Below are 23,526 nucleotides of genomic sequence, written 5' to 3' on the forward strand. Positions count from 1 at the left end.
CCGCGGCCCTCTCCCCCGCCCCGCGGCCTGTCAGCGGTTCCGCCGGGCGCGCCCCATTGGCTGGCGCGGCCGGTAACGTGACAACGGCGGCGGGGCGGGGGCGGGGCCGGATCCGAGAAGTGCCGGTTAGAGCCGGTGCCTCGCGCCGCGCTGCCGGCTCCCTCGCGGACGGAGCGCGCGGGCGGCACTCCGCTACGCGGCGGGGCTGGTCGCGCCAGGCCAAGGCCAGGCGGGAGGGGAGGCGGCGCGGCGCGGTGCGGCCAGGTAAGCGAGGGGTGGCCGCCGCTGACAGGTGCCCCGCTCCCCCGGCACGGGAGGGAGGAACGGAAGGAAGGAGGGGGAGCGAGCGGGGGCCAGGGCGGAGCGGGGCTTTCCGACGGCAGCGCGCGGCTGGCCCTCGCCGCCGCCGGGAGGCCGCCTCCCTGAGGGGCCGGGGTGCCCGTCCACCTGCGGGAGGGGAGGGCAGGGAGGGGCTGCCGCCCCGCGGGGCGCCCGGCGCTGCCCGCCGGCGGGGCGGCCCGGTGAGCCTGCGCGGCGGCCGCCCCTTCCCCCGGCGGCGCCCTGCAGCGGGGCCGCTCACCTGCCCGTCTCCCGGCCGGGCCGGGCGGGGGAACCGGGCGCGGGAAGCTGGAGCGAGTCCGCGCCCGCCCCGGGGCCTGGCGGCCGTCCCGCTCCCGTGCGGGTGGGGCTCGGGAGAAAACCGTTTTCTGATTTGCGTAACCGATATTTACACGTGTCCTCAAGTGACCCGGGGCGCTACAGGTCGGCCGCGGCTTCCTTCCTCTCCCCGGGCGCGGCGCGGCCGGGCGGCAGCTGCCGCCCCTCGGCCCCAGGTGTGCCGGCGGTGCCGGCGGCACCTGCCCCCGAGCAAATGGCAGCCGGCTGCCAAGTCCCAACTTCTCCGAAAGGGAGAGGAGACTTGAAGTCGCCGCTGAGGCCTGACAGTTCTGCGTGCGAGATAAGAAGCGTCCTCGTTGCCGTTCTCTTCCTGTCCTCGGTCTTGCCGGTGTACTTCTCGTGCCCAGCAAGACAGGGATCTTGTAACAAGGGGCTTCTTGCACGGTGGCTTTTACTTGCATCCTAGCCGAGCTGTTTTAGTGACGTAAGGCTTATTTGGTGCCGGCCTGTTCTGTGGCGAAATTGAGGCAGCTTTCTGGCTTCCGCCACGAATTTGTCTGTGGTGAATGCTACAATTAACCACTTCTGTAGGACTGATTAAAGCAGACTTCCCTAAAGCTTAATTTTGTATGGAGATTGCCATTAATTATGCTGATCAGGTAAACAGTGTTTCAATTGGCACCTAGTGTGGTCGTTTAAAACAGTACCTTTGAGGTAGTGCTAGAATAAGCTAGGAGCTATGTGGTCACGTGCAGTTTCAAGTATTTAAGCTACGTGTTCTGCTGACTCAGCCTTGTCTATTTGCTGAAGTGCTAAGGTAAGGCATCAATAATTTCCTGGTGTCTCAGAATTTTTCCTTATGGACCTTCCTAGCAGAGAGGGCAACAGATCAGGGCTTATTCATCTATCTTGTTTGAGCTCTTAAACTTTCAAGAGAAGGGGGCGGGGGGGAGCCCACAAGGCTTAAGTATTGAAATCTAGCGTATCACTCATAGAATTTATTATGTATTGTTTAAGTACATTGTGTGTGATTACTTTGTGTAACTCAGCTGACTGTGGCGAATAAAAGAGTTATCCTAAGTAGTGCTTTTCTTCAGTATCTGTGGTACTGAGCAGGGCAAGGGACATGAAATGAGAGCAGAAAGGAAAATGACTGTTGTAGAGAATCGTTAGGATAGGGTACAAGTTTTCTTAAGGGTTTTCCCCAGTGTTGAAAACATTCTGTTGTAGCTAGATAAAAAAATTTATCACAGTTTTATATTAGCATTTATTTTTACATTCTACTGAATCTTACGTTAGTGTAATGTAATTGAGTTTCAGCTTCAGTAGGATTCACATAATTTCCAGAAGTTCGCAGTATTAACACGCTTGTTCCCTTGCACTCTCCAGAGAAGAGAGTTGCTGGTCTGAATCTTAAATTTTTTTCCTTTTTCAGGAAAATAGGATCCTCATGGGAGAAAAAGAAAATTGCCTTTTGTTTCTTGCAAGATACCAATACAGCTGCTCTTTGAAGTTGATGAAAATGTGTTAAGTAAATTTTAGAGAGGGACCAACAATGCTGAAGAAATATCCATAAGTATTTCAGCATTGTAAAATGAACTTTGTAGAGCAGTAAGTCACTGCCAAAGAAGTATTTTTATAATGGATTTCGGGGGGAGGCGGGGCGGGGGGAGAATCTTGTGTTCCTTTAGCTGCTACTGCGCCTGCCCTGCCTCACAAGCTACAGGTAGTGAAAGAGACTGTGGCACTAGTAATACTACTTCAGCTTACAATACCTACTGCTAAAGCTATAAAGCTTTACTCATCTGGGATTAGAAATGGGTATTTTATGTGACTAAGTGTGACTAATGGATATTTGATGTGATAAGGTGTGGTTTATACTGGTCTCTGTTGCCTATCTAAACGTTTCACACTGCTGTCTGTATTGTATGCTAACCTGTGGACTGTATTTATCCTTACCGTAGGCATCCTTGTAACAGCTGTTCAGCTGTTGTCTCGCAAATAGTACTATTCTGCCAGTTGCTCTTGCAGTTACTCCTTTTAAAGATAAGTTAGAAGTCTGTGCTGTGGTTATGAAGATATTTGGTTCAGATACCAGGGGTAGCCATGTAGAAGGGCAAGGAATGTAAAGTGGAATTAATATTCTAATGTTTACATATGCTGTCACTTTAATGTGTAAGTGGTATAGATTATATGTTGGTTTAGCAACAAGTATCTATTATTAATTTGCAAATAATTAAATAATATGCTTTAGTCTTAATGTCTTAACTGGTGACAAGCCATGGTATGCCCTGTCTAGTACATGTTTGTATCCAGTATGGAGTGAGTTCAGAGCCACACATCACAAACTTGAAACTGTGCTTTGTCACTTTGCTGGTAAATGTAGCTGAGAGGCAGTGGCCTGCATTTTATTAACCCTACCGCTACCATGTGGGCAGTCAGCCTCATTAATGTCTTATGAATCATGTGGTCTTAAGTTATTGATAACTAAGCTGCTTATTTGTATGAACTATCTTGCACATACATTCCAATTAGAGTTTTACCAGACTTGGTAAGCAGGCTTCAGTTTGTTGTAGTTACGCTTGGGTTTGGTGATTCTTTTCCCCAAGAGTTGTTAGTGTGCTACGAACTAGTTATGGATTTAATTTCTAGCTAGTTGAAATCAAATTGTAATTCAATATTGAACTAAAGTTTCATAATACTTATGAATAGTTTCCCCAATTATTTGATTTAAGATTACTGATATGAAAAGGCTATACTTTCTAGTGGTATAGTACATTGGAAAGAAGGCAGATGATGCAGCTTTTCAAGAAAAATGTGGTTTGGGCTATAGTGGTAGCACACCTGCCTCTGATGTACATCCAAGAGGATTCTACGGTCTTTCAACAGTCAGAAGGGAATTGTGGAGAAAACTTGTAATAGAGTATCTTCAATTTAATTCTCATTGGTGCTGTTTCAAAATACACACCCTGAATTAAATTATGTGAGTGAATTTCCATCAAAAGTGCTCAATTTCTCAGTATGTTCTGTCTGATACGGTAAACTGGAATGCAATTTCTTATACTGAAATTGAGAATTTAGTTGATTGTGAGAAACTGAAGGGATTAAGAATGCCAGTAAGGGATCCAGTGATACCAATGAAGAATATGGTAGTAACACAGTCTGGTTTTGTTGTTGCCTATTGTTAGTAGGCTTAAGCCTTTGGTTTTTGGGGAGATGCTAGTTTGAGTTGTGGTTTTTGAAAACAAAGTTTCAGTTTTGTTGCATGGCAGTTACAAAACTATGGTCAAGTAGTTTACTCAGGCTTAATTAAAGTGACATTGATTTTAAAACGCTCACTTAAAACCCCTGGAAATGTAACCACTGATTTCCCAGACATTACTGCCTTAGGTTTCTGGGGAAAATATTGGTATTCTATGAGTAGTTCAGGTTGTCAAATATTTATTCAGATATTTTCTGGTAGCTAAAGTTCAGTTGCATACAAATATAAAGGTCTACTGAGCTGGAATTTAAGAACCGCAAAATTGGACTCTAATGCTAAAGAGTTTATCCTTTAAACTAATTTTTCCATCTGAATGAAAGCAAAATCTTGATGTGCGTTTGTTGTGTAATCCAAAATATTTGAAGAAGGGAGGGCATTTGAAAAGTTTTAACTAAAAACTGTTTCGAGGCTGTGTTTAAATTATTAACAAAATAAACTATCATTTCCAACCCATGCCGATGGAAGTGTGAAAATGATTATTACTTTGCCAGTGCCTTTGCAGTACAGGAAAACTGTTTTCCAAGTAAATGGTTTTTATTAAACATTAACATTGTTTAAATACTAACTTTGCAATGTCACTGACTTGGAGTCAGGAAAGCACCAAAACATTGCTTAATTGAAGTGAGATGGGATATTTCAATACTCAAGTGCTTTACTGAACTGGAGTTGTTAAAAGTAGTGTCTGCTTTGCTTTAAACTATTATTCAGTTTCTTACAAATATGGGGCTAGGGGTTTTTTGCTTCAAAGTTCTTAATTGATTCAGGTGATTATAAAACCTTGACTCTTGTTTTTGAAGTTATTAAACTTGGCTTCATACCAAAAAGTATTTTTCTTGTAGTACTGCTATCTGAAAAAACTTGCCAGTTGTTAGGTGTCCTCAGACAGCCTACTCAAAAAGGAAATTTTGTGCAGTAGAAGACTGTTGCACAGCATACTTGGGCTCGATGGAAGTATGAAGCATGAACATCTGTACTAAGCTAACTTTGTGTTTGATCAGGAAACAAAGTGGGATTACTGTAGGTTAACTGTAGCATTCAAGTCTGGTCACTTGTACATGGTTCTGAAACTTAGCATTGTTCTAGGAGATGCTCTGACACATAACACTGCTTTTAGCTCTCGTGATTGCATGTGTATGTGCAGTTCTCAGGCTGTAGAGTTGTGTTTAGGCGTTGGTATGTAATTTGTACATACACTGTTACACAGTATGTGCAATGTGAAATTTGTCTTTCAGTCCTTTCATTTAATTAAAAGAAAAGATGATGTAGCTGGTTGCTTTGTCCAATTAATAAATATATAATGTAGAGTAATATGAACAGAAAGATACTTAAGAGATTGAGGTGATTGTGTGGACAGCATGCTCCCTGCCGGAGATTAGTGAAACCTATGCCATTTCTGTTTCAGGGGAGTTTGTATTTGACTGCAGTTTCACAAATTTTTCTTTTTTTACTTTGGGGTGGAGAGATTCTTTTAAAAAATAGCCAGATGGGTTTCAGGAGAGTTTGCATAAAAAAAGAGTGCCTGAGTTTGAATCAGATGTAAATTGGAAACTTACCTGTTATCATTATTTTATTTTAGATGTTTAGACTGAACATCTACAATCAAGTGTTTTAATTTGTCAGGCTGGCTTTCAGGAGTAACTGTCTTTCCTGTTAAACAAGATGAAAAGCTGCGGCTTCTGAGAAGAGATATGAGCCACTGCTGAAAATCTGAATCGGCTTTCCAATGTCAGCACTAATAGAGTGAAATCAGATGTGTTTCTGTATTGCTGCCCTGATAATTATGTTTTCCTAGATGCAGTTAAATTCTTGTCTGTGGAAGTAATAATATTCCTTTCTGGAAAGTTCTTCATGAAACTTATGCAGCATCAGGAAAACTGAAAACCAAAAGACTGGTTTTTGACTGTTCTTAAATCTTGTAGCTATATTTGTGCGTGGTAATAATTATCTTCCAGAGACGGAATGTATTTGGTATATATTTTTGATTTGTGGCCTCACGGGATGTTTCTGTTTCTCAACATCTATTATTCCAATAGGACACATTGGTCTTGGCAGTCTATAAATATTGAAAAACCATCAGTTTCCTTTTTAGGCCAAATGTTGGAATTTTAACTTATTGTACTAGGTAACTGTTCATATTTTAGAAAGATCAAAATGATTCTGGCTAGAATAAGGAGTATAAATACAAATTCATATTTCTGAGATTAGGCAAAGGTGATAACTGTCTGACCACTAATAGGAAAAGTAATAGCATGTGTGCTTCCAGCTCTCAGAACCTAACAGAACCAGTACAATCCAGAATGGCCTCTCTGATTACCTAGTAAGAAGGTGTCACTACTGTATAATGTTCCTCATTTAAATACCTTATGAAGAATAGGAGAAACATTACCATGATTTTACAGTTGAGGAATTTGAGGCAGAGAGAAACAAACAAAATGACTTGCATAAAGCTATTCAGCTGTCAGAGGTAAACATCCCTATTAACTGGGTTGGGTATGGTTACTGTATAGGAAAGCAGTGTTTGAGCTAGGAAAATAATGTAGAATGGAGGTTCTGAATATCTAAAAACATTGGATTTCACTACTCTGCTCTCTGCAAAGCTAGCAGGGTTCCTGTGGTATGAAGAATGTTGGCCCCTTCCATCTTTGTCTAAATGCAGTGCTGTTGAATTCCTTATAGGACCTTCATCTAGAAGTATCAAATCAGAATATTGAACATGCTTTAGTTAATACATCAGTATATATGGTATTGCATTATCAACATAATTCATTATATGGTAGCTTAGTTATAGCAGCATGATATTTTGTGGACTACAAAACTGACCCAAATGCTGACCTGACTACTTAAGTAGGATTTGTATTCCACTTTGTTCTGCTGTGACAGCAGCACTCCTGGTGGTACTTGAGAAATTAATTCAGAGCTAGTTCAGGTGTGTGGACATACTTTAAGGCTCCTCCTTCTGAGAATATTTTCTTATTTCAGACTTGTTTTCAGTGAGGTTACAGGAGTTGTCTGGCCATTTCAAGGGTCTCTGGCCATTTATGACTTTACTGAAAAGTACACTGAAAATGGAAGAGCATGTATGAGTAATTCCCTGCCTTTTCCCAAGGAAAGAGGGTCTTCTGTTAAATAATCATAACTGTTTATGCTTCTGGCTCTCTTGTACTTTTACTGCTCTTGAAGACTGAAGATAAACTGTACTATAATTAAAGAATCTGCTAGTAGAGAAACCTTGTATTTAAGTTGTGACTATTCTCCTGTGTTATCTTCTGCTTTGTTTCTGATGTCCTGAGCATAGCAGCACAATGAATGGACATTGTGAGTATGTGTCTGACTTCTGGAAACTAAGGGGGTAAAAATTAATTTTTTTTTATTGTAATACTTATCTTGGTATGCAGAATTAGATACCACTGAGGCTTCCTTTAGAATGATGGAGGGATAGTGCTGATACCATTGTATTATGGTTATGTATTTGTATTTCTCAGCATGAGAGAGAACAAAATATGTGGTTACGAGAATAAAAAGGTGTTATAAGTGAGCTTGAAAATCTCATTTCATGCACTTGAAAGGTGTCTGACTGTATTAGCTATGTTAGTACTGGGATGAAGGACTTTATGTACTGTTGTGTAAGATGGTTTCTGGGAAAGCTATAAAAGATACAGCATGCCACAGATATCAGTCCCAGCCTAGACCTTTTGAGATTGCTTTTGGTGTAGTTTTCCTTGCTTAGGAAAGAATAGGTGTAGAACCGAGGAGACTTTTCATACTTGATGCTCCAAACTTGCTCTAAGATTTCTTTGGAACTTGAACGTAAGGACTCTTTGTAGTATTGGTGTACTATTTCTGTTTTCACTGCTGCTGTACTGATTTTAAAACCTGCTTGGGGGATGGGGGAAACAACAAAGGAGGCCTGTTCTTTTAGGTATAATTTAAGAGTGTAATCTGTGCCACTTCCCTGATATCTTCCATGAGACCTTTGGGCTGGAATGTTTGACAGCATGGCATGCCTGCAATCATCTCTGGAGAGAGTTGTCTCCTCCCACACTGGTTTAAATAAGTATTAGCTGAGCGCAGATGGACTGTGTACTGTCCTGAGAAGGCAGATGCATTTCCCATGCTGTTCTATTCCCCTCCTCTCCACCGCCAGTATATTCTCATTCTTCTTTTTCTTATGCTAGAAAGCCTGCTTCCTTTAGTCTACTTTCTTAAGAGTCACCATTCCTCTAGGCATTGTTAGTCTTGCAGCTCTGATTCTGGTTTTGTTGGGTTTTTCTAAATGAGTTGATAATGTTCTTTGGGCATCCAGATTAGGTTTGTACACGATGGTGCCCCTGTCTGCTACAAGTGTTTTCTTGGGTATTAGTGGAGGACAGCCTTTGCTGCTCTTACGGCTACATCATTGGTGGCACATTCCTCCTACAAAGTCCAGGTAGGGTTTTCACTCTCTTCTTTTGGTTGCTTCCAACAAAGGACTCAAAAGTTAGAGCAAAAAAACCTGTCATCTGCATACTTGAACATTTTTTACATGTTCCTAGTGCTGCAGTCCTTGTAAGTGTTATATCTTATTTTTATCTAGTATACCTTTTCTTTGTTCAGCATGGTCTGTGACCTGTCTCCTTTGCTGTGAATTGCTTGTAATTTTTGTGAAATTACCAGCTTTGTCTTAGTTGATATAGTACAGAGTCACTCTGAAAGTTATTTTCTGTAACCTAGATTCAATCTCTTACACTCTGTTTAGAAAAAACATTTATTTTCTCAAAGAAATGCACCTACTTGATCTGGTAAGCTCTGTTTAATTTTTACTTCTATAACTTGGATGTCATATTTTTTGAAAGGAAAAAACTAATGGATTTGTAACTGGACTTGTTTTTTTCTTTAAATATGTATGAAGTTCGTGATTGTATGTTGGGTCTGTGATAGCATGAGCCGCTCTGGGGTGTGATGTTGATGATTTAAGTATATTGCTGTGGGTAATGTAGTGTAGTATCTCAATGCTCTCAATCTTATTTCACAAATCCATTAACATTTCATAAAAAAAGGTAGGTTTGTCTAAGAAGAGATAACTGATACGTGCTTTGAATGTGCTTGGTTTCAAATTTATTTGTAAAAGAAGTCTCTTACTGCTTGGGTGCTGATTCTGCTTGTGTACCTGTGTCTGCTTTTTGAGACTTAACATGAACTGACTTTCTGTTGCATTAAATTGTGTATTTCATTAGAGGCTGTCTAATGCCAAGCTTAAAAATACAATTCTTTGGGCTCTTAGAAGTGTATTGATACTTTAGAAGTAGTAGGAATACATGCCCCTTTCCTACTTTTTATTCAATACTGAAGTTTTTGTTTACTTGAAAGTGTTACGGGGCCAAAACAGGGGGAAAGGAGGCTGACAGAAGATAGTACTTCACTTTAAATACTAACCTCTTTGTGTTGAAAAAGAATAAGATATGATCATGCCATATAACAGATATCTGGGACTTGTTCTTTGTTCCAGTGGTTTTGGGCCCCTGTTTTTACTTCATGAGAATTTCAGAAGTGACCTTCTGGAAGACAAGCTATATGGCTTGTGTTTTGCACCAAGAGGTGCTGGTCCGTGATGATCTTGGTAAGAAAGGTACTCAGACTCTGTACAGTATCATTTAAAATGCTTTTTATTGGCTTTGACACTAGAAAGGAAAAGAATAGTATAGATAATCTTACATCCCTTTAGAAGCTGGGAATGTGAGTTGCGCAGCATCAAATGAGCCTTCAATCTGTGTGCAGCACGCCATGCAGAGACCCTGCTTGTAGAAATGGTTACCTCATTTTGATCATTCAAGCTATTACAGAATTTTCTTACAAGAAAACAGCTCTGTGTGTCATTTCCACTGTCAGCCAGGAAAGATGTTCACAGGAGAACTTCTTGCTGCACTTCTTGATAAAGACAAGGACATGCAGGTGGTGTAATCGCTGGTACCGAGTGGGAGCTGCTTGCAGACTCCTCTGTTATGAGCTGGTTAAATTTATCCTGCAGCCAAGAGATCTGCACAGCACAGGCCTGGGCCTGTTAACTAGCCAGAGTAGATCACTAACACCTCAATGTGCCATGGTCTTCCAGTCAGAACTACTACAGTTTGTTATACTCTTTTCTTTTTAAAAAGCCTTATGGAACACTTTCCAGTTGTGGTTTTTTGTTTTTGTTTTTATCTGTTAATGGGTTTTGCTATGTTTCTTTAGGAATTGCCAAACAGACTCATGATAGAGCTATTTTTTAGTGGGTAATACCGATGTGGAGTTTTGGCAGTCTCTTTCTATTTATAATTTCCTTTTTAAAGTAGAATATGTGAAATGTACAACTGTTTGAAGAAATGTAAATTAATGGAGAAGAAAAAATCTGCTTTCTAAAGAGTGCTAGAGTTGCCAGTGAGAATGCAAATTAAATAAATTATTAGTTAAATATTAGAGTGAAACAAAATATGTCTCTAAGTGAATTTACTCTTTGGATTCTTTGTACAAGCAATGCAAAGCACTCTCTTCTAAACAGGTGCTTGTTTTGATATGTATTGTAATCAGTATTTTAGATGCCAATACATCTCAAGTTTAAGTTAATATATTTATATTTGTAGTTTAAAAAGAATTAAATGGATGAGAACACAAGCTGAAAATAATTCCATGATCTGGGAAAGCTACTACAGCTTGACTGCAGGTTTATCTTAATCTGTCCTCAAGGTAAGAGGAGACTACAGCACCAAAATACTTGTCTGTGTAGTTAAAGTCCTTCCTCTGTCATATTTCTATCATCATCTGATATAACCTTAATTTATATATTTAAAAAAATACATCTCTGAGTTTGAAAATAGTGCTGGTATACTAAAGCTGTGCAAATTATTGCTTACTAGAACTGTCCAGATTTGATTCAGATTCTGGATCCTGCTTAGTTTGGTAGGGATCTTAGGAAGCATCATGACTATGAATTAAGTGATGTTTGCCCAGAATGTAGACAGCTTGCTTTTAAAGAATCAGTCATGTTGATGCAATTATGTACAAAACAAAGCTGGTCTACCTTTTTGTTTTACTTCTGTTTTTTACCATTAGATTACTTGCCTGTTTAACTCTGAAACACACTTGTTCAGAAACCTAGGTTTGTACCTACTTAATTTGTCTTTGTTTTGTTTTGCAGTGTTTTCTGTGTAAACTGCTTATCTTGCCTACTGTCTATTTGGTCTTAAACTTGGGTTTAAACTGCATAATTTTCTTGCTAGTACAGGCCTTTCTAGGAGCATAGGTTGTGACCTTCTATTTTAGCTAGAACACAATCCTTAGCACCTTGAACTTAACTTGAGGAGAGGGCTAGAGAAAGTGCTTTTACCAGTCAAAGTGTGTTATGTCTGAACATGGATTTGTATTTAAAATTGCTCTCCAGGCTAGACTAGTAAAAGCACATTTAACATACCTTTTAAATACATATCTAGTTATACAACTTCATTACAGAGTTTAACCCTCAAAATAGTTGACTTGGTTTCTCCCTTCCATCCACTATTGAGAATTAGGCTCAGGTAACTTCATGCACTTGGGCAGACCTCACTGATGTGATTCATTATCATATGGCCTACAGGTATGTAATTTTAACTGCCTGTGCAACTAGAATGTTCAAAGATGATCTATCTCCCTAGTGAGTGTTTGACCAGTGACATTTTACTACCAAAGTTTAATTCTTTACTGGCCCTCCATGAATGGAGGAAAGGCTTAATACTTGTGTATTGATGGCATTAAATGAGAAGCTAATTTAATATGGCTCAAGGAAGACAATAGTCTTTTCTGGAGTACTGCAGGCATAAGTTGGCAAAGTATAATGTAGTGTATCTAATCCTGCACAGTCAGATTTCAAGAGTAAGTCTTTTGCTTGTAAAGCAAATCAAATTGGAGTAAAGCTTATTTTCAATTTAGATTAGACTGCAAGATAAAGTATTTCTCTTGCATTAAGTGTACCAGAGAAAGGAAGTAATAGAATAAAGATGGGTATTCCAAGTTTAGGTGAAGCTGCCTTTAAGATGTTTTTTTCACCTACTTTAAGGCCTTTTATGTTGAACTTAGGAATGTTCAAGCTTTTAGTAGTTGAGAAAACTATTTAAAATACACTTGCCATGTACTCTATTTTTCTCAGCTTGCTGAAGATATAGTAGTGGTAGAGCTGGGTAGTAGTTGCTTAATTTTGTAAGACTTTTTATCAGCTTATGTTCTGTGCTGTTAACTCTGAAGCAGTAGCAGAGTAAAAATGTAAGTGTAGCCTAACTTACTAAATTTTAAACTAAAAATATGTTTACAATTTCTTTTTTCCCAGAAATTATTGGGCTACATAGTCTTATGTAAGCAGCCTTCTCCAGAGAGCAAGGACTGCTTCTTAAACAGTGTAAGACTTTGCTATTACTCTTCCACATATTATGTTCAGCTGTACTGTCTTGAGAGCAGGAGTGTTTAAGAAAGGTAAGGCCTCTAGTTAATCCAGACACAGATGGTTGAGATTGTCTGTAGTTGTAATTATGATCTTTGATTGTTTGAAAGGTTGTTATGGAAAACTTGCAACAATGTTAGTGTAGTCTTAAACATCTTGTGCTTGAGGAATATAGTGATTACTGCAAAGTGTGAGAATGTCTTTGGGTTTATTTTAAATACAAAAGGATAATCACTTATACATGTTTAATTGTCACCTGTGACCTTCTTCAGAAGGAACTGGAAAGAAGCTTTCTATAATCTTGTTTGCATGTTGTTCTGCATGCAGTGGAATACAGATCCAAAAATACAATCCCCATTGAAAAGATCCTACAACTGAATCTGCACGTGCACACAAGTGGTCAAAGTACAGATTCATGAAACACCATATATCAAATGTAGTGCTTGAACTGAGTAGTCTATTACTTGTCAATAGGAGGCTTAAAAAAGGGAGAGGCAGTCATCTGAACACATCTGCTAAGAGTATGTATGATGGCATCGTTCTTTGTGAAGTCAGACTTGCTCCAAAAATCTTGCAGTACCTGGCTTTTTGTTGTTTAGGGAATGCTTGAAAAAGGAAATGGTAGCATGCTAATAGAAGGGGAAGTTTTAGCCAGGAAAGATGTGTTTTAGGTGATGAGTGTGTGAGGGGGGTAAAGTCTGTTACTTTTTTACTTTGGGAATATTCATGAGGGTTTATTTGCAAGTGGAGGTTCAGGCTGTGCATGTGAGACCCTAAGCAGTTACTAGGAATCCCATAGGAGAGTCTCAAAACTGCCTATTAAGCAAAATGGATTGCATGTTTAGTTTATTACTGAATTTAAAAATTTTGCATGCAAAACTTCAGAAGAAAAAGTAATACATTTAAACTAGCTAGAAGCTAAGTTGGTACTATAGTTCAGGAATCACTTTTGATAGAAAATTGATAAAACGGACACATTTACTTAGTATGTCAGCATCTCCTTATCTCAGTTGAGAAGCACATCATGCTGTTGGAATTAACAGCATTAGTCAAGAGATTGGCTGAAAACTTGATGACTGTGTTTCTCTGAGGGGGAGGGGAAAAAGCAAGATAGAGGGGCCACTGGAATACCTGTCAAGGTATGCTTTAACTGTATAAATCTATTTTGATTAACTCAGTGTGTCAGAAACACCAGCTAAATACTTAGACAATCAACAAAAACAGTGTAGCCTTAAAAATAAAACAAAGCCTGCTGTCAGGTATTGGCCTTTTGTAGCCCATTATCCTTTGGGGAGGACAAGCAAGGCACTTACCTTGCTGCAGAGCCATCCCTAACTAAATGTGCCTAAAATTGTGTAAGCAGTGACCAAATGACAGAGTAATGCAATGTTAAGTAACCTTTTGGCAGCAGGGGAAGTTTGGGTGGGGTGTCATCTTACAGATAATATTTATCAAAATGATAGTCTTTTATTCATGTTCTGGATATGTTTCTATTGGTAAGATCTGTAAGTCTTGAAGTAACTAAAAAGTGCCTAGATATTAGTGATCTTTATTGCTTTATTTTCCTGGCCTGTGTCCCAGTACTGGTCTGGGGTAACTCTCCTGAAGTCATCATTTAGCCTGGGGCTAAACTGTTGTGTCTCATCTTCTGAGAAAGATTGCCAATTGAATTAGGCCACTTTGAAAAGCTTTTATGACTTTGATATGGGTTGAAAGCTGCTGGAGATGAGATTTATCAAACCCATTATAGTTCAGCATTATTCCATTTGATTAGTCACTCTTGGCATACAGATAGGATTTGAAAGAAAACTGTCTTTAGCAACATTATCATTAATAATTCACATGTTTATATTACACTTGTATATACAATGTATTTCCCTCATAGGAAACTTTATTTCATGTACATAGAATTGTAATGAATACTTATGCTTGATTGGTTTAAAAAAGTGGTCATTAACAAGACCAGAGTTAAATTATTTAAATATCTAATATTGTGACACTTGCTTTCTGCTAGAAGGTGTTATAAAACTGCCTCAAGAATGTAGCCTTTTTTCTGGAATATGTGATAGGGACTAACAACTTTCCAGTTCAAGGCAGGGAGGTGACAAAGAAAGCATTTTATAGAAACAGACCTTACAAAATTACATGGGTCAGTCTCACTTTGAGTTCTCAGTCTGTATAAAAACAAAATACTCTGAGCATTATGGCATTGGCTGAAGAAGGTGTATTGAGTTATGCGTATTCTCAAGTATACCGATATGTTTTTAATAGAATTGGCTTAAGTTCCATTTTATGTTTCTTCTTTCTGTAACTTTTAGAGAAAATACTTTATCAGTGTTAACTGTTTTATGGTACTCTGAATTCTGTCCTTTATACTCAACAAGAGCCTTGCTTATTCCCCCGAATAGGTCTGTTACCAGAAAAGTGGTGTTCTTTGTATAAAAGTGCAAAACACATATGTGCATTATTAAATTGTTTTACTTGTAACTTTCTCTAAGCATTTAGTTATATAAAACATCTTCTTTTAAAATGTTAGTATCTGCCCAAGTCCCTGATGAGGTTTACATGTTTGTCAAGAAAAGAATTGTTCCCATCCTCATGCTAATTAGACCTTGCACACTATTTTAAACTCTCAGCCAGTTCAGTGATCATTTTGACTTTTCAAATGTTTTTCTTTGTTAAAAATATGCTATTCATACCTTTTGCTCTTACTTTCTTGAATCATTCAACATATTTATGTCTTAGTGTGTTCTTTACAACTTTAACAGGAGTCCCAAGTCTTTGATTTTTTTGTAGCAAAGTTCAAGTGAGAATAATTAACAGGTTTTAATTCTAGGTTGGAAATGAAAAAGCTACTTTTGATTTTTCTGTCTACATTCAAATCAAACATGTTTGGCTTGAGTAGAGACGTGATCCGGATATTCTTTGTAGAATTAAAGCCTTAGTTTGGATGGGTTTATTACCTTTTTGTGCTTTTATACCGAAGAATTTATATTAAAACCCCAAAGAATTATGCCAAAAGAATTCATTTTAAAGGTATTTACAGATGTGGTTTTTGCAAGATGAGCTGGAGTGATTGAAGAAATTGCTGTTTCTTAGCTATCGTTAGAGCATCTCAGCTGCAGGACTAGTAACTTCATATAAATGCAAAACATGTTGAGTTGAAATGGCTTTTAGTGCTTAGGGGACAATGACAAGGGCCATTACTATATCTCTACTTTAGGAAAAGCAACTTTCAGGTGGTGACCAAGTAAATAATTTGACAGGATCATTTTAAATTATTCTAACTAGATCTTGTAGATCGAGTTGGGTCTTTTGGTCATTAAATGTTGGATCTTTACAACACTGCTGTGGAAGGAGTAATGAGCTGTTGTTCTAATACAGTTGTTGGAGTCCAAATATTTCATGATCTGATGATGATTTATTTTCCCTCCAGGAGTGTTTTGTAGCCATCCTGTCCTGCTTCAGCTGCTTTCCCTTGAGTGGGCCTGGTAAGTTTCTACATTCTGTTAAAAGTAGCCTTGTCAATGCAAGAAGGGTTAACTTATTTTTGGCCATTCTTCTCCCTTCAAATGTGAATGTGGAGTAAGAATAAGGTTCTGCCTTAGTTCAGCTGTTGTTTGTCTTGTTATAACAGCTTGTCAGCTCTGTTTGGAATTGAAATGTCCAGTACCAATGATTATGACTATGAGGTGGCAGGGTGCCCAGGTGGCCAAGAAGGCCAGTAGCATCCTGGCCTGTATCAGAAATAGTGTGGCCAGCAGGACTAGGGAAGTGATTGTCCCCCTGTACTTGGCACTGGTGAGGCTGCACCTCAAATACTGTGTTCAGTTTTGGGCCCCTCACTACAAGAAATACATTGAGGTGCTGGAGTGCATCCAAAGAAGCTGGTGGAGGTTCTAGAGCTCGTGTCCTATAAGGAGTGGCTGAGGGAAATGGAGTTGTTCAGCCTGGAGAAAAGGATGCTGAGAGGAGACCTTATCACTCTCTACAGCTACCTGAAAGGAGGTTGTAGTGAGGTGGGTGTTGGTCTCTTCTCCCAAGTAACAAGCAATAGGGCAAGAGGAAATGGCCTCAAGTTGCACCAGGGGAGGTTTTAATTGGATATGAAGAAAAATTTCTTCACTGAAAGGGTTGTCAAGCATTGGAACAGACTGCCCAGGGAAGTGGTGGAGTCACCATCCCTGGAGGTGTTTAAAAGATGTGTAGATGTGGTGCTTAGGGACATGGTTTAGTGGCGGACGTGGCAGTGCTACATTAATGGTTGGACTCAATCTCCAAGGTACTTTCCAGTCTAAATAATTCTATGATTAAGAACAATACAGAAAATCCTCGTTGCTTAATATCTGTACTGCATAAACTTTATAGTACATTTTCTCCAAACCTGGTAGTGTCTGTGGTATAGCCATTAACACTGGATAGTTCATTAGTTTGTTTCAGGATGTAAAATATGGGTCTCTGTTTTTGAGAAACTTGCCTTTCTGCCAAACCTTGGTATATCAAAATTATGACTGAATTCTATTTCTTGAAGTCTTGCATGTTGCGTATTTTATTTTCACATAGTTATTTGGAAAAAAAAAAAATTACTTCCCAGTTGAAATAGGGCTAGCTGTAGGCGGTTTCCTGTTTTTTGCGTTGTGATTGTGCAAAACTTTGACTTCATGTTCTACGTGATCATGTCTGTGTTCTGTTCCATTTCATGTAGCTGTAGCAATGCAAAGCTTAATGGATCCTGATGTCTGCAATAAGGCAGCAGTTCTAATGAAAGCTGAAATGTTTGCTCTTTATTTAGGTGAAGCCATTAAAAATAAAGCATATTCAATGTTTTCTCCATCCAGAATGAAGACAAATGTAAAGATGGCATGTCCAAGGAATTTTAAAAGGTGTAGACCTCCTGACTGAGCAGTGCTGCATACTTTATTCTCTTTAATTAGTAAAGTAAGTATGACTCAAACCTATGCTGCTGGGGTTAAATGTGCTGTTGTTATACATTACAATATTGGACAATAACAAGTTGTGTTAGTTTCATTTTCATTCTGTCAGTATGCTTAATTCTCTTGATGGGAGAAAATGGGGAATTATATATAAGAATATGTAATGCAAAACTGCTTTTTTTGAGAATTTTGGTGTGATCTTTATTCTTGGGTAGAATGACATAATATCATAGAAAATTCTAAATCACAAGAGCCATCATGTTAATATATTGCTCTGATTAAATGAGAAATCACTTTTGCTATGTAAGTTTAGGACAGTGGTGAAGGACTGCTAGTAATATGTCAGAAGCTTCTTTAACTTATACCTGCTTGTTGCTTTTACTTGAACAGTACCCAAATGTTTGGTCAAAACAGACTTTCTCCTCATCTCTGATGTTAGTTTCACTCTTCACTTAAATTTTTGCATCTCAAGTAACTTTCCTTAAAATAGATATGATGGCTAGGGTTAGGTGCTAGGAGTTCTTGGATCCTTTTGCTATGCTCTGGATGCTAGGCTAAATGTTACATGTTTAAAACTGTGAAAACAGTAATAAGCTTCAAGTGTTTAATGGTGAGAAATTGTTTTTAACAGCTCTCTAAGGATGTCTTTTTTTCTTTTTTCCTCTACCAGCTGCTGTTCTCTCACAGGTGAAAGTCATGATCACGCTAACAGAACTCAAATACTTAGCAGATGCCCAGTCATCCTACCACATACTAAAACCATGGTGGGATGTCTTCTGGTATTACCTCACCATGATAATGCTGCTAGTTGCTGTGCTCGCTGGGGCTCTCCAGCTTACTCAAACCAGAGTATTGTGTTGTCTTCCTTGCAAGCTAGAATTTGACAATCATTGTGCCGTGCCTTGGGATTTAGTTAAAGCCAACCTTAACATGTCGGCTAGCTCTACAGCACAGATAATCATCCCACTTAAAATCCAGAATGATCTCCATCGCCAGCAGTATTCCTATATTGATGCAGTATGTTATGAGAGACAGCTTCACTGGTTTGCCAAATTTTTTCCATACCTAGTGCTTCTACATACCTTTATTTTTGCAGCTTGCAGTAATTTCTGGCTTTACTACCCTAGTACAAGTTCCAGGCTTGAGCACTTTGTAGCCATTCTTCAGAAGTGTTTTGATTCTCCATGGACAACGCGCGCCCTCTCAGAAACAGTTGCCGAGCAGTCTGTGAGGAAGTTGCCAATAGCCAAATCAAAAGCAGTGATTTCATCACCTGGGAGTTCAGTAGATATAGGGGCCAGCAGACAGTCCCTGCCTTATTCGCAACCTGGCTTGGAAACAGCTGGAAGAGAAAATTCCTCAAGTGTTCTTGACAAAAAAGAAGGGGAACAAGCTAAAGCTATATTTGAAAAAGTGAAGAAATTCAGAGTACATGTTGAAGAGAAGGATGTCATATATACAGTGTATATGAAACAGATTATAGTGAAAGTCATTGTATTTGTAATAATAATAATTTATGTCCCCTACTATTTATCATTTATTACACTTGAAATTGATTGTGTAGTTAATGTTCAAGCCTTTACAGGCTACAAAAGGTACCAGTGCGTTTATTCACTAGCAGAAATTTTTAAAGTTTTGGCTTCATTTTATGTTGTTTTAGTGATCTTCTATGGCTTAACTTGTACTTATAGTTTGTGGTGGATGTTAAGAAGTTCACTTAAGCAATATTCTTTTGAGAAGTTGAGAGAGAGAAGTAATTACAGTGACATACCTGATGTAAAGAATGACTTTGCATTTATTCTCCACTTGGCAGATCAGTATGATCCTCTCTATTCCCAACGATTCTCAATATTCCTGTCTGATTTGAGTGAAAACAAACTGAAACAGATAAATCTTAACAATGAATGGTCAGTGGAAAAACTGAAAAATAAACTAGTAAAAAATTCCCAAGACAAGATTGAACTTCACCTTTTCATGTTAAATGGTCTTCCAGACAGTGTCTTTGAATTGACAGAAGTAGAAGTCCTAAGCCTGGAACTTATCCCTGAAGCCAAACTTCCTTCAGCTGTGACCCAGCTAGTCAATCTCAAAGAACTCAATGTTTATCATTCATCACTAACTATGGATTATCCAGCAGTCAGCTTTTTAGAAGACAATCTGAAAACATTGCGCCTGAAATCTAGTGAGATGGGAAGAATTCCGTTTTGGGTCTTTCATTTAAAAAACCTAGAAGAATTGTGCTTAACAGGATATTTCATGCTAGATCATCACAACTCCATATACAACGAAAGCTTTCAGGGGCTAAAAAATCTGAGATCAATTCACTTAAAAAACAACCTTTCCCGCATACCTCAAGTAGTTACAGATCTTATGCCTTCTTTACAACACTTGTCTGTCAACAATGAGGGAAATAAACTGATAGTGCTAAATAACCTGAAGAAGCTGGTAAACCTGCGAACCTTGGAATTAATCTGCTGTGATTTAGAGCGCATCCCCCATTCCATTTTTACCCTAAACAATTTGCATGAAATTGACTTAAAAGAAAATAACCTCAGAACAGTGGAAGAAATAATTAGTTTTCAACATCTTAAGAACCTTTCTTGCTTAAAATTGTGGCACAACAGTATTTCATATGTCCCAGTGCAGATTGGTGCACTATCAAACCTGGAACAATTGTATCTAAATTATAATAATATTAAAAATGTTCCATTGCAGCTATTTCTTTGTAAAAAATTACACTATCTGGATCTTAGCTATAATAAGCTAACCTCCATCCCTGAAGAAATCGGTTATCTGACCAATCTGCAGTACTTGGCTTTGACAAAAAACCATGTAAGTAGAACTTTGAATTACTACCAAAAAAAACAAAAACCAAAACCCAAATATTGACTTAACCTACCAATTCTTCTGGAACAGCCTCTGGTTCAAAATGCTTTTGTGGTATTCATGATTAAAGTAAACCTAGTAAGGCTGAAAAAAGGGGTGGTGCTTGTTTAATTACTAAAACTTTGGTGTCATCAAAGCTTGTGTAATAGTGAGTACTGTCCTGGTCTGTAGCAGCTTAAGGGCTCTGATCCAGACATAGTATAGGTTAGGATGGTTGCAAAAATGTGTCTTCACTTTCCCTGCAGCTGTCTAGCCTATGTAGTATTTTAATGGAAGTGAACAGTGTTAAATTTTTACCTTAAAATGTCAAACTGAAAGCTGTAGTGAATCACCAGCTAGGTGATGAGCAGCTCAGCTGTCTGATTGGGAAGAGGGAAATAATTATACCTGGTAACCTCATCAGCAGTGCTAAACTGTCTGGCTCATTAGTGTGGGGTCCAGGCTTGTGACTTAAGACTTCTTTTGAGGTTTATAATTGTTTTCACTGGTGAAGCTGGTTTTGGATGTCATTTGTCAGTAGTGTGGACCAGGACTAAGTTACTACTGTACTGCACAGATAACTGCTTGTGCAGGTTTCATAACACAGGAGCTGTTTGTTTCTCCACAATCTGTGTGTGTTCTTTAAGTGATTCTTAGGAGACAGTAACCTATTTATCTCCCCTGCTACCTGCACACGTTTGTACGCACTTCTGTGCATGTGTGCATGTATATGTTCCTCCCTGTCATGCTTATGTCTTGACTTCTGCTAGTAGGTAAGCATCCTCATAACAAAACAGGTATATAAAACCATTGAAGTGTTCTCAAGCACTTTATCACATTGTGATAGAAGCATTACAATCTTCCCTTTCCTTATCCTTCTATAAACTGAGGGTTTTTTTACCCTAAAATAAAACTGGGAAATGTCAAAACATGGAGCTGTATGTAGGCTAACAACTTCTAATATACATTATTTTTGTTCTTTTCTTTCCTTTTTCTAGATTGAAATGCTGCCTGATGGATTGTTTCAGTGCAGAAAGCTGCAATTTCTTCTTCTGGGGAATAACAGTCTGATGAATTTGTCCCCTTGTGTGGGTCAGCTACTGAATCTTGTTCAATTAGAGCTCATTGGAAACTATCTTGAATCACTTCCTGCTGAACTGGAAGAATGTCAGTTCTTAAAGCGGAATAGTCTAATTGTAGAAGAAAGGTTGTTAAAAACACTTCCACCTCGTGTAAGAGAGCGTTTGCAGACATGCTCAGATAAGTGCTAAGTTTAAAATTAAATTCTTCATTGCATTCTATAAGCCTTTTGCTTAATATCTCTCTAAAGATCTGTATAGGTGGAGAGTAGTAAAGGAGAGATAACGATATATAAATCGATCTTAAATGCGTTGAACTGAGTTGATTGTATTGGAAGAGAAAAATTTTATTTAGATTTGAACAAAAAATGCAGCCTTTAACATGTAATCATATGTTTGAAAAACTGAAATATGAATCGTTGGTTGGGTTCTACTGGTAGAAACAATTAAATTAAATGTTTATGATAGTATTGAAATGGAAGAGTTGATTGCCTGGCTATAGTGAGAGTGTACATACTTTTTTTTCCTATGGGAATTTTTCCCATTGATAGTGATAATTTTAAACAGTTTCATCTCCTGCCATATGAGGTCTAAGAACTGTCTGGAATTAGTTTCTAAATATGAATTCTTCACTAACTTAGAATATGTTAAATTAAGAGTTTAAACTATTTGAGCAGTTCAATTGCATGAGGTATACTGAAAGTAATTTTTCAACATACCTTAATTTTTAAAGCTTTTGACAAGTACTGAGCATTAATTCTATAACTGTGGAAGATGCCATTTGAATCTTGCTATTAAAACCAGTTGGACACTAATGCCTGAAACCAGTTTCAGTATTTTGTCTTAAAAATAGTAAATACAAAATGAATTGTTGTCTAGAAATTGGGAGGAATCGGAAGAATCTGGAGTAACTGTTGTGCGCATGTACTAGACAACAAATCTTATAGTACTGATCTTTATAGATAATGGTGGCAAATGGAACATGATATAGTTGCAAAGTTGTCTTCTGTAGGTTGTGAGCATCCTGGGTGTTAGTGTAGTGCATGTTGCTGTTTAACATTTTTATAACTTCTCATTACTGACTGCCTCAGTGCTTCTTCTCCACACCCAGTTACTGTATTTTGGTGGCTGGGGAGAGGAGGAAGGAGGCTTGTATTAGATAAGGACTGAAAGACACAGTTAAAACAAACCAAATAATCACACAGCTTACAAGCACTTGGGACAGAAAAACAGGAAGCATTATAAGCTTTGCCTCTTCTAGGGATGTAATAATTTCATAAATTATAGTGCTGGAATGAGCTCTTATGCCATCCTTAATACTTGCAAAACTGGATGGAAATAAAATGGTTCCTGACTTCATTCTTTTGCTGTGCGCTGTTTTATTATATTTGAAGTCTTAACTCTCATGTTTATCATGTTCACTAAAAACATAAGTTATGCCCCTGGGAAAGAAAAGAGCATGCTTTCCAAAAAGTATTTGAAAACTTTCTGTATTAATTAAAGGTTTCAAAACCAACTCAGTTATGGGTTAAACAGATGAGTTAAACTGTGCTCTTAGTGACTTTGTGTTCATCTGCTAATTATGCATTCCAGTTTGTAATAACAAATCATCACATATAAACCAGTTTTATTACTAGACTACTTTTAGTCATCTCTTGCTCCCATTCCAGTGCCACTGTTGCGGAGAGTAAGGTTTATTTTCAATGAAAATGCCAAACCCAAGTCTGATCAACATGGAAGTAGGAGATGTCTTTGCAAATGGCAGTGTAAGAGGTGCATGTTTATTTACTGTACTGATGGCATTCCAAAGACCTTTGTAGTTAGAGCATTTTTTTCTTCTCAGGGAACCAAAATTTGGTAAAACTATTACTTTTTAGGTAGTTCTAGAGATGTTTAGTGTCAACTGATTAGTTGTGTTTATGTGTAGACCAGTGCTGCTGGAATGGTCTTTCATAATAGTGTCCATACATAGTTCTTCCAAACTCTACTTCCAACTAATTTTGAGTTTTGTAATAGTTCCATAGGAATTGACATGGTTCATAAGCAGAGCTAGTTGTGGTAGATGTGGTTAAACCAGAGTACATTGATTTGCACCCCTGTGGCAAGAGTTTTGTTAATAATTGCAATAGGTCTGTCAGGACTTTATAACTTAACATTGAAGAACACTTTATGCCAGAATTTGACATGCAAGACTTGCAGTCTAGTAATTTTTAAAAGATTAAGAAAGCATTTCTTTAAAGCTTTTTTCTAAATTGGAAAGCTGTATTGAAAAAGTTAAATAAACAAGTAACTGTCTTGGCCAAAAACTTCAACTTTTTAGCAGTGCATCTGTCCTTTTCAATAATC

The 23,526-nt window shown here is 38.4% G+C and overlaps 1 protein-coding gene across 7 annotated transcripts; it reads left to right on the top strand.

Moving 5' to 3' along the window:
• Positions 1-94: 94 nt before the first annotated feature.
• On the top strand, positions 95-22,539 carry LRRC8B (leucine rich repeat containing 8 VRAC subunit B). 7 transcript variants are annotated; one of them, XM_069789171.1, is made up of 8 exons: positions 8,840-9,485; positions 10,477-10,579; positions 11,342-11,465; positions 12,192-12,334; positions 15,739-15,793; positions 17,141-17,240; positions 17,907-20,068; positions 21,100-22,539. In XM_069789171.1, the coding sequence occupies exons 7-8, from the start codon at positions 17,933-17,935 to the stop codon at positions 21,370-21,372; spliced, it is 2,409 nt and encodes an 802-aa protein (XP_069645272.1). In that variant the 5' UTR covers positions 8,840-9,485; positions 10,477-10,579; positions 11,342-11,465; positions 12,192-12,334; positions 15,739-15,793; positions 17,141-17,240; positions 17,907-17,932; the 3' UTR covers positions 21,373-22,539. The 7 variants fall into 7 exon arrangements, with proteins under 7 accessions (XP_069645275.1, XP_069645276.1, XP_069645272.1 ...); XM_069789169.1 differs by lacking the exon at positions 12,192-12,334; XM_069789172.1 differs by lacking the exon at positions 12,192-12,334 and having other exon boundaries at positions 11,395-11,465.
• The last annotated feature ends 987 nt before the right edge of the window (positions 22,540-23,526 follow it).

The sequence above is a fragment of the Haliaeetus albicilla genome, chromosome 8 (assembly GCF_947461875.1).
Source record: "Haliaeetus albicilla chromosome 8, bHalAlb1.1, whole genome shotgun sequence".
Lineage (NCBI taxonomy): Eukaryota > Metazoa > Chordata > Aves > Accipitriformes > Accipitridae > Haliaeetus > Haliaeetus albicilla.

What these genes read in the sequence shown, in the direction of transcription:
- LRRC8B (XM_069789174.1), top strand. Translation starts at nt 17,933, where the DNA reads ATGATCACGCTAACAGAACTCAAATACTTAGCAGATGCCCAGTCATCC. An exon ending in TGGCTTTGACAAAAAACCAT is followed by an intron (nt 20,069 to 21,099) that starts GTAAGTAGAACT and finishes TCCTTTTTCTAG; the next exon opens with ATTGAAATGCTGCCTGATGG.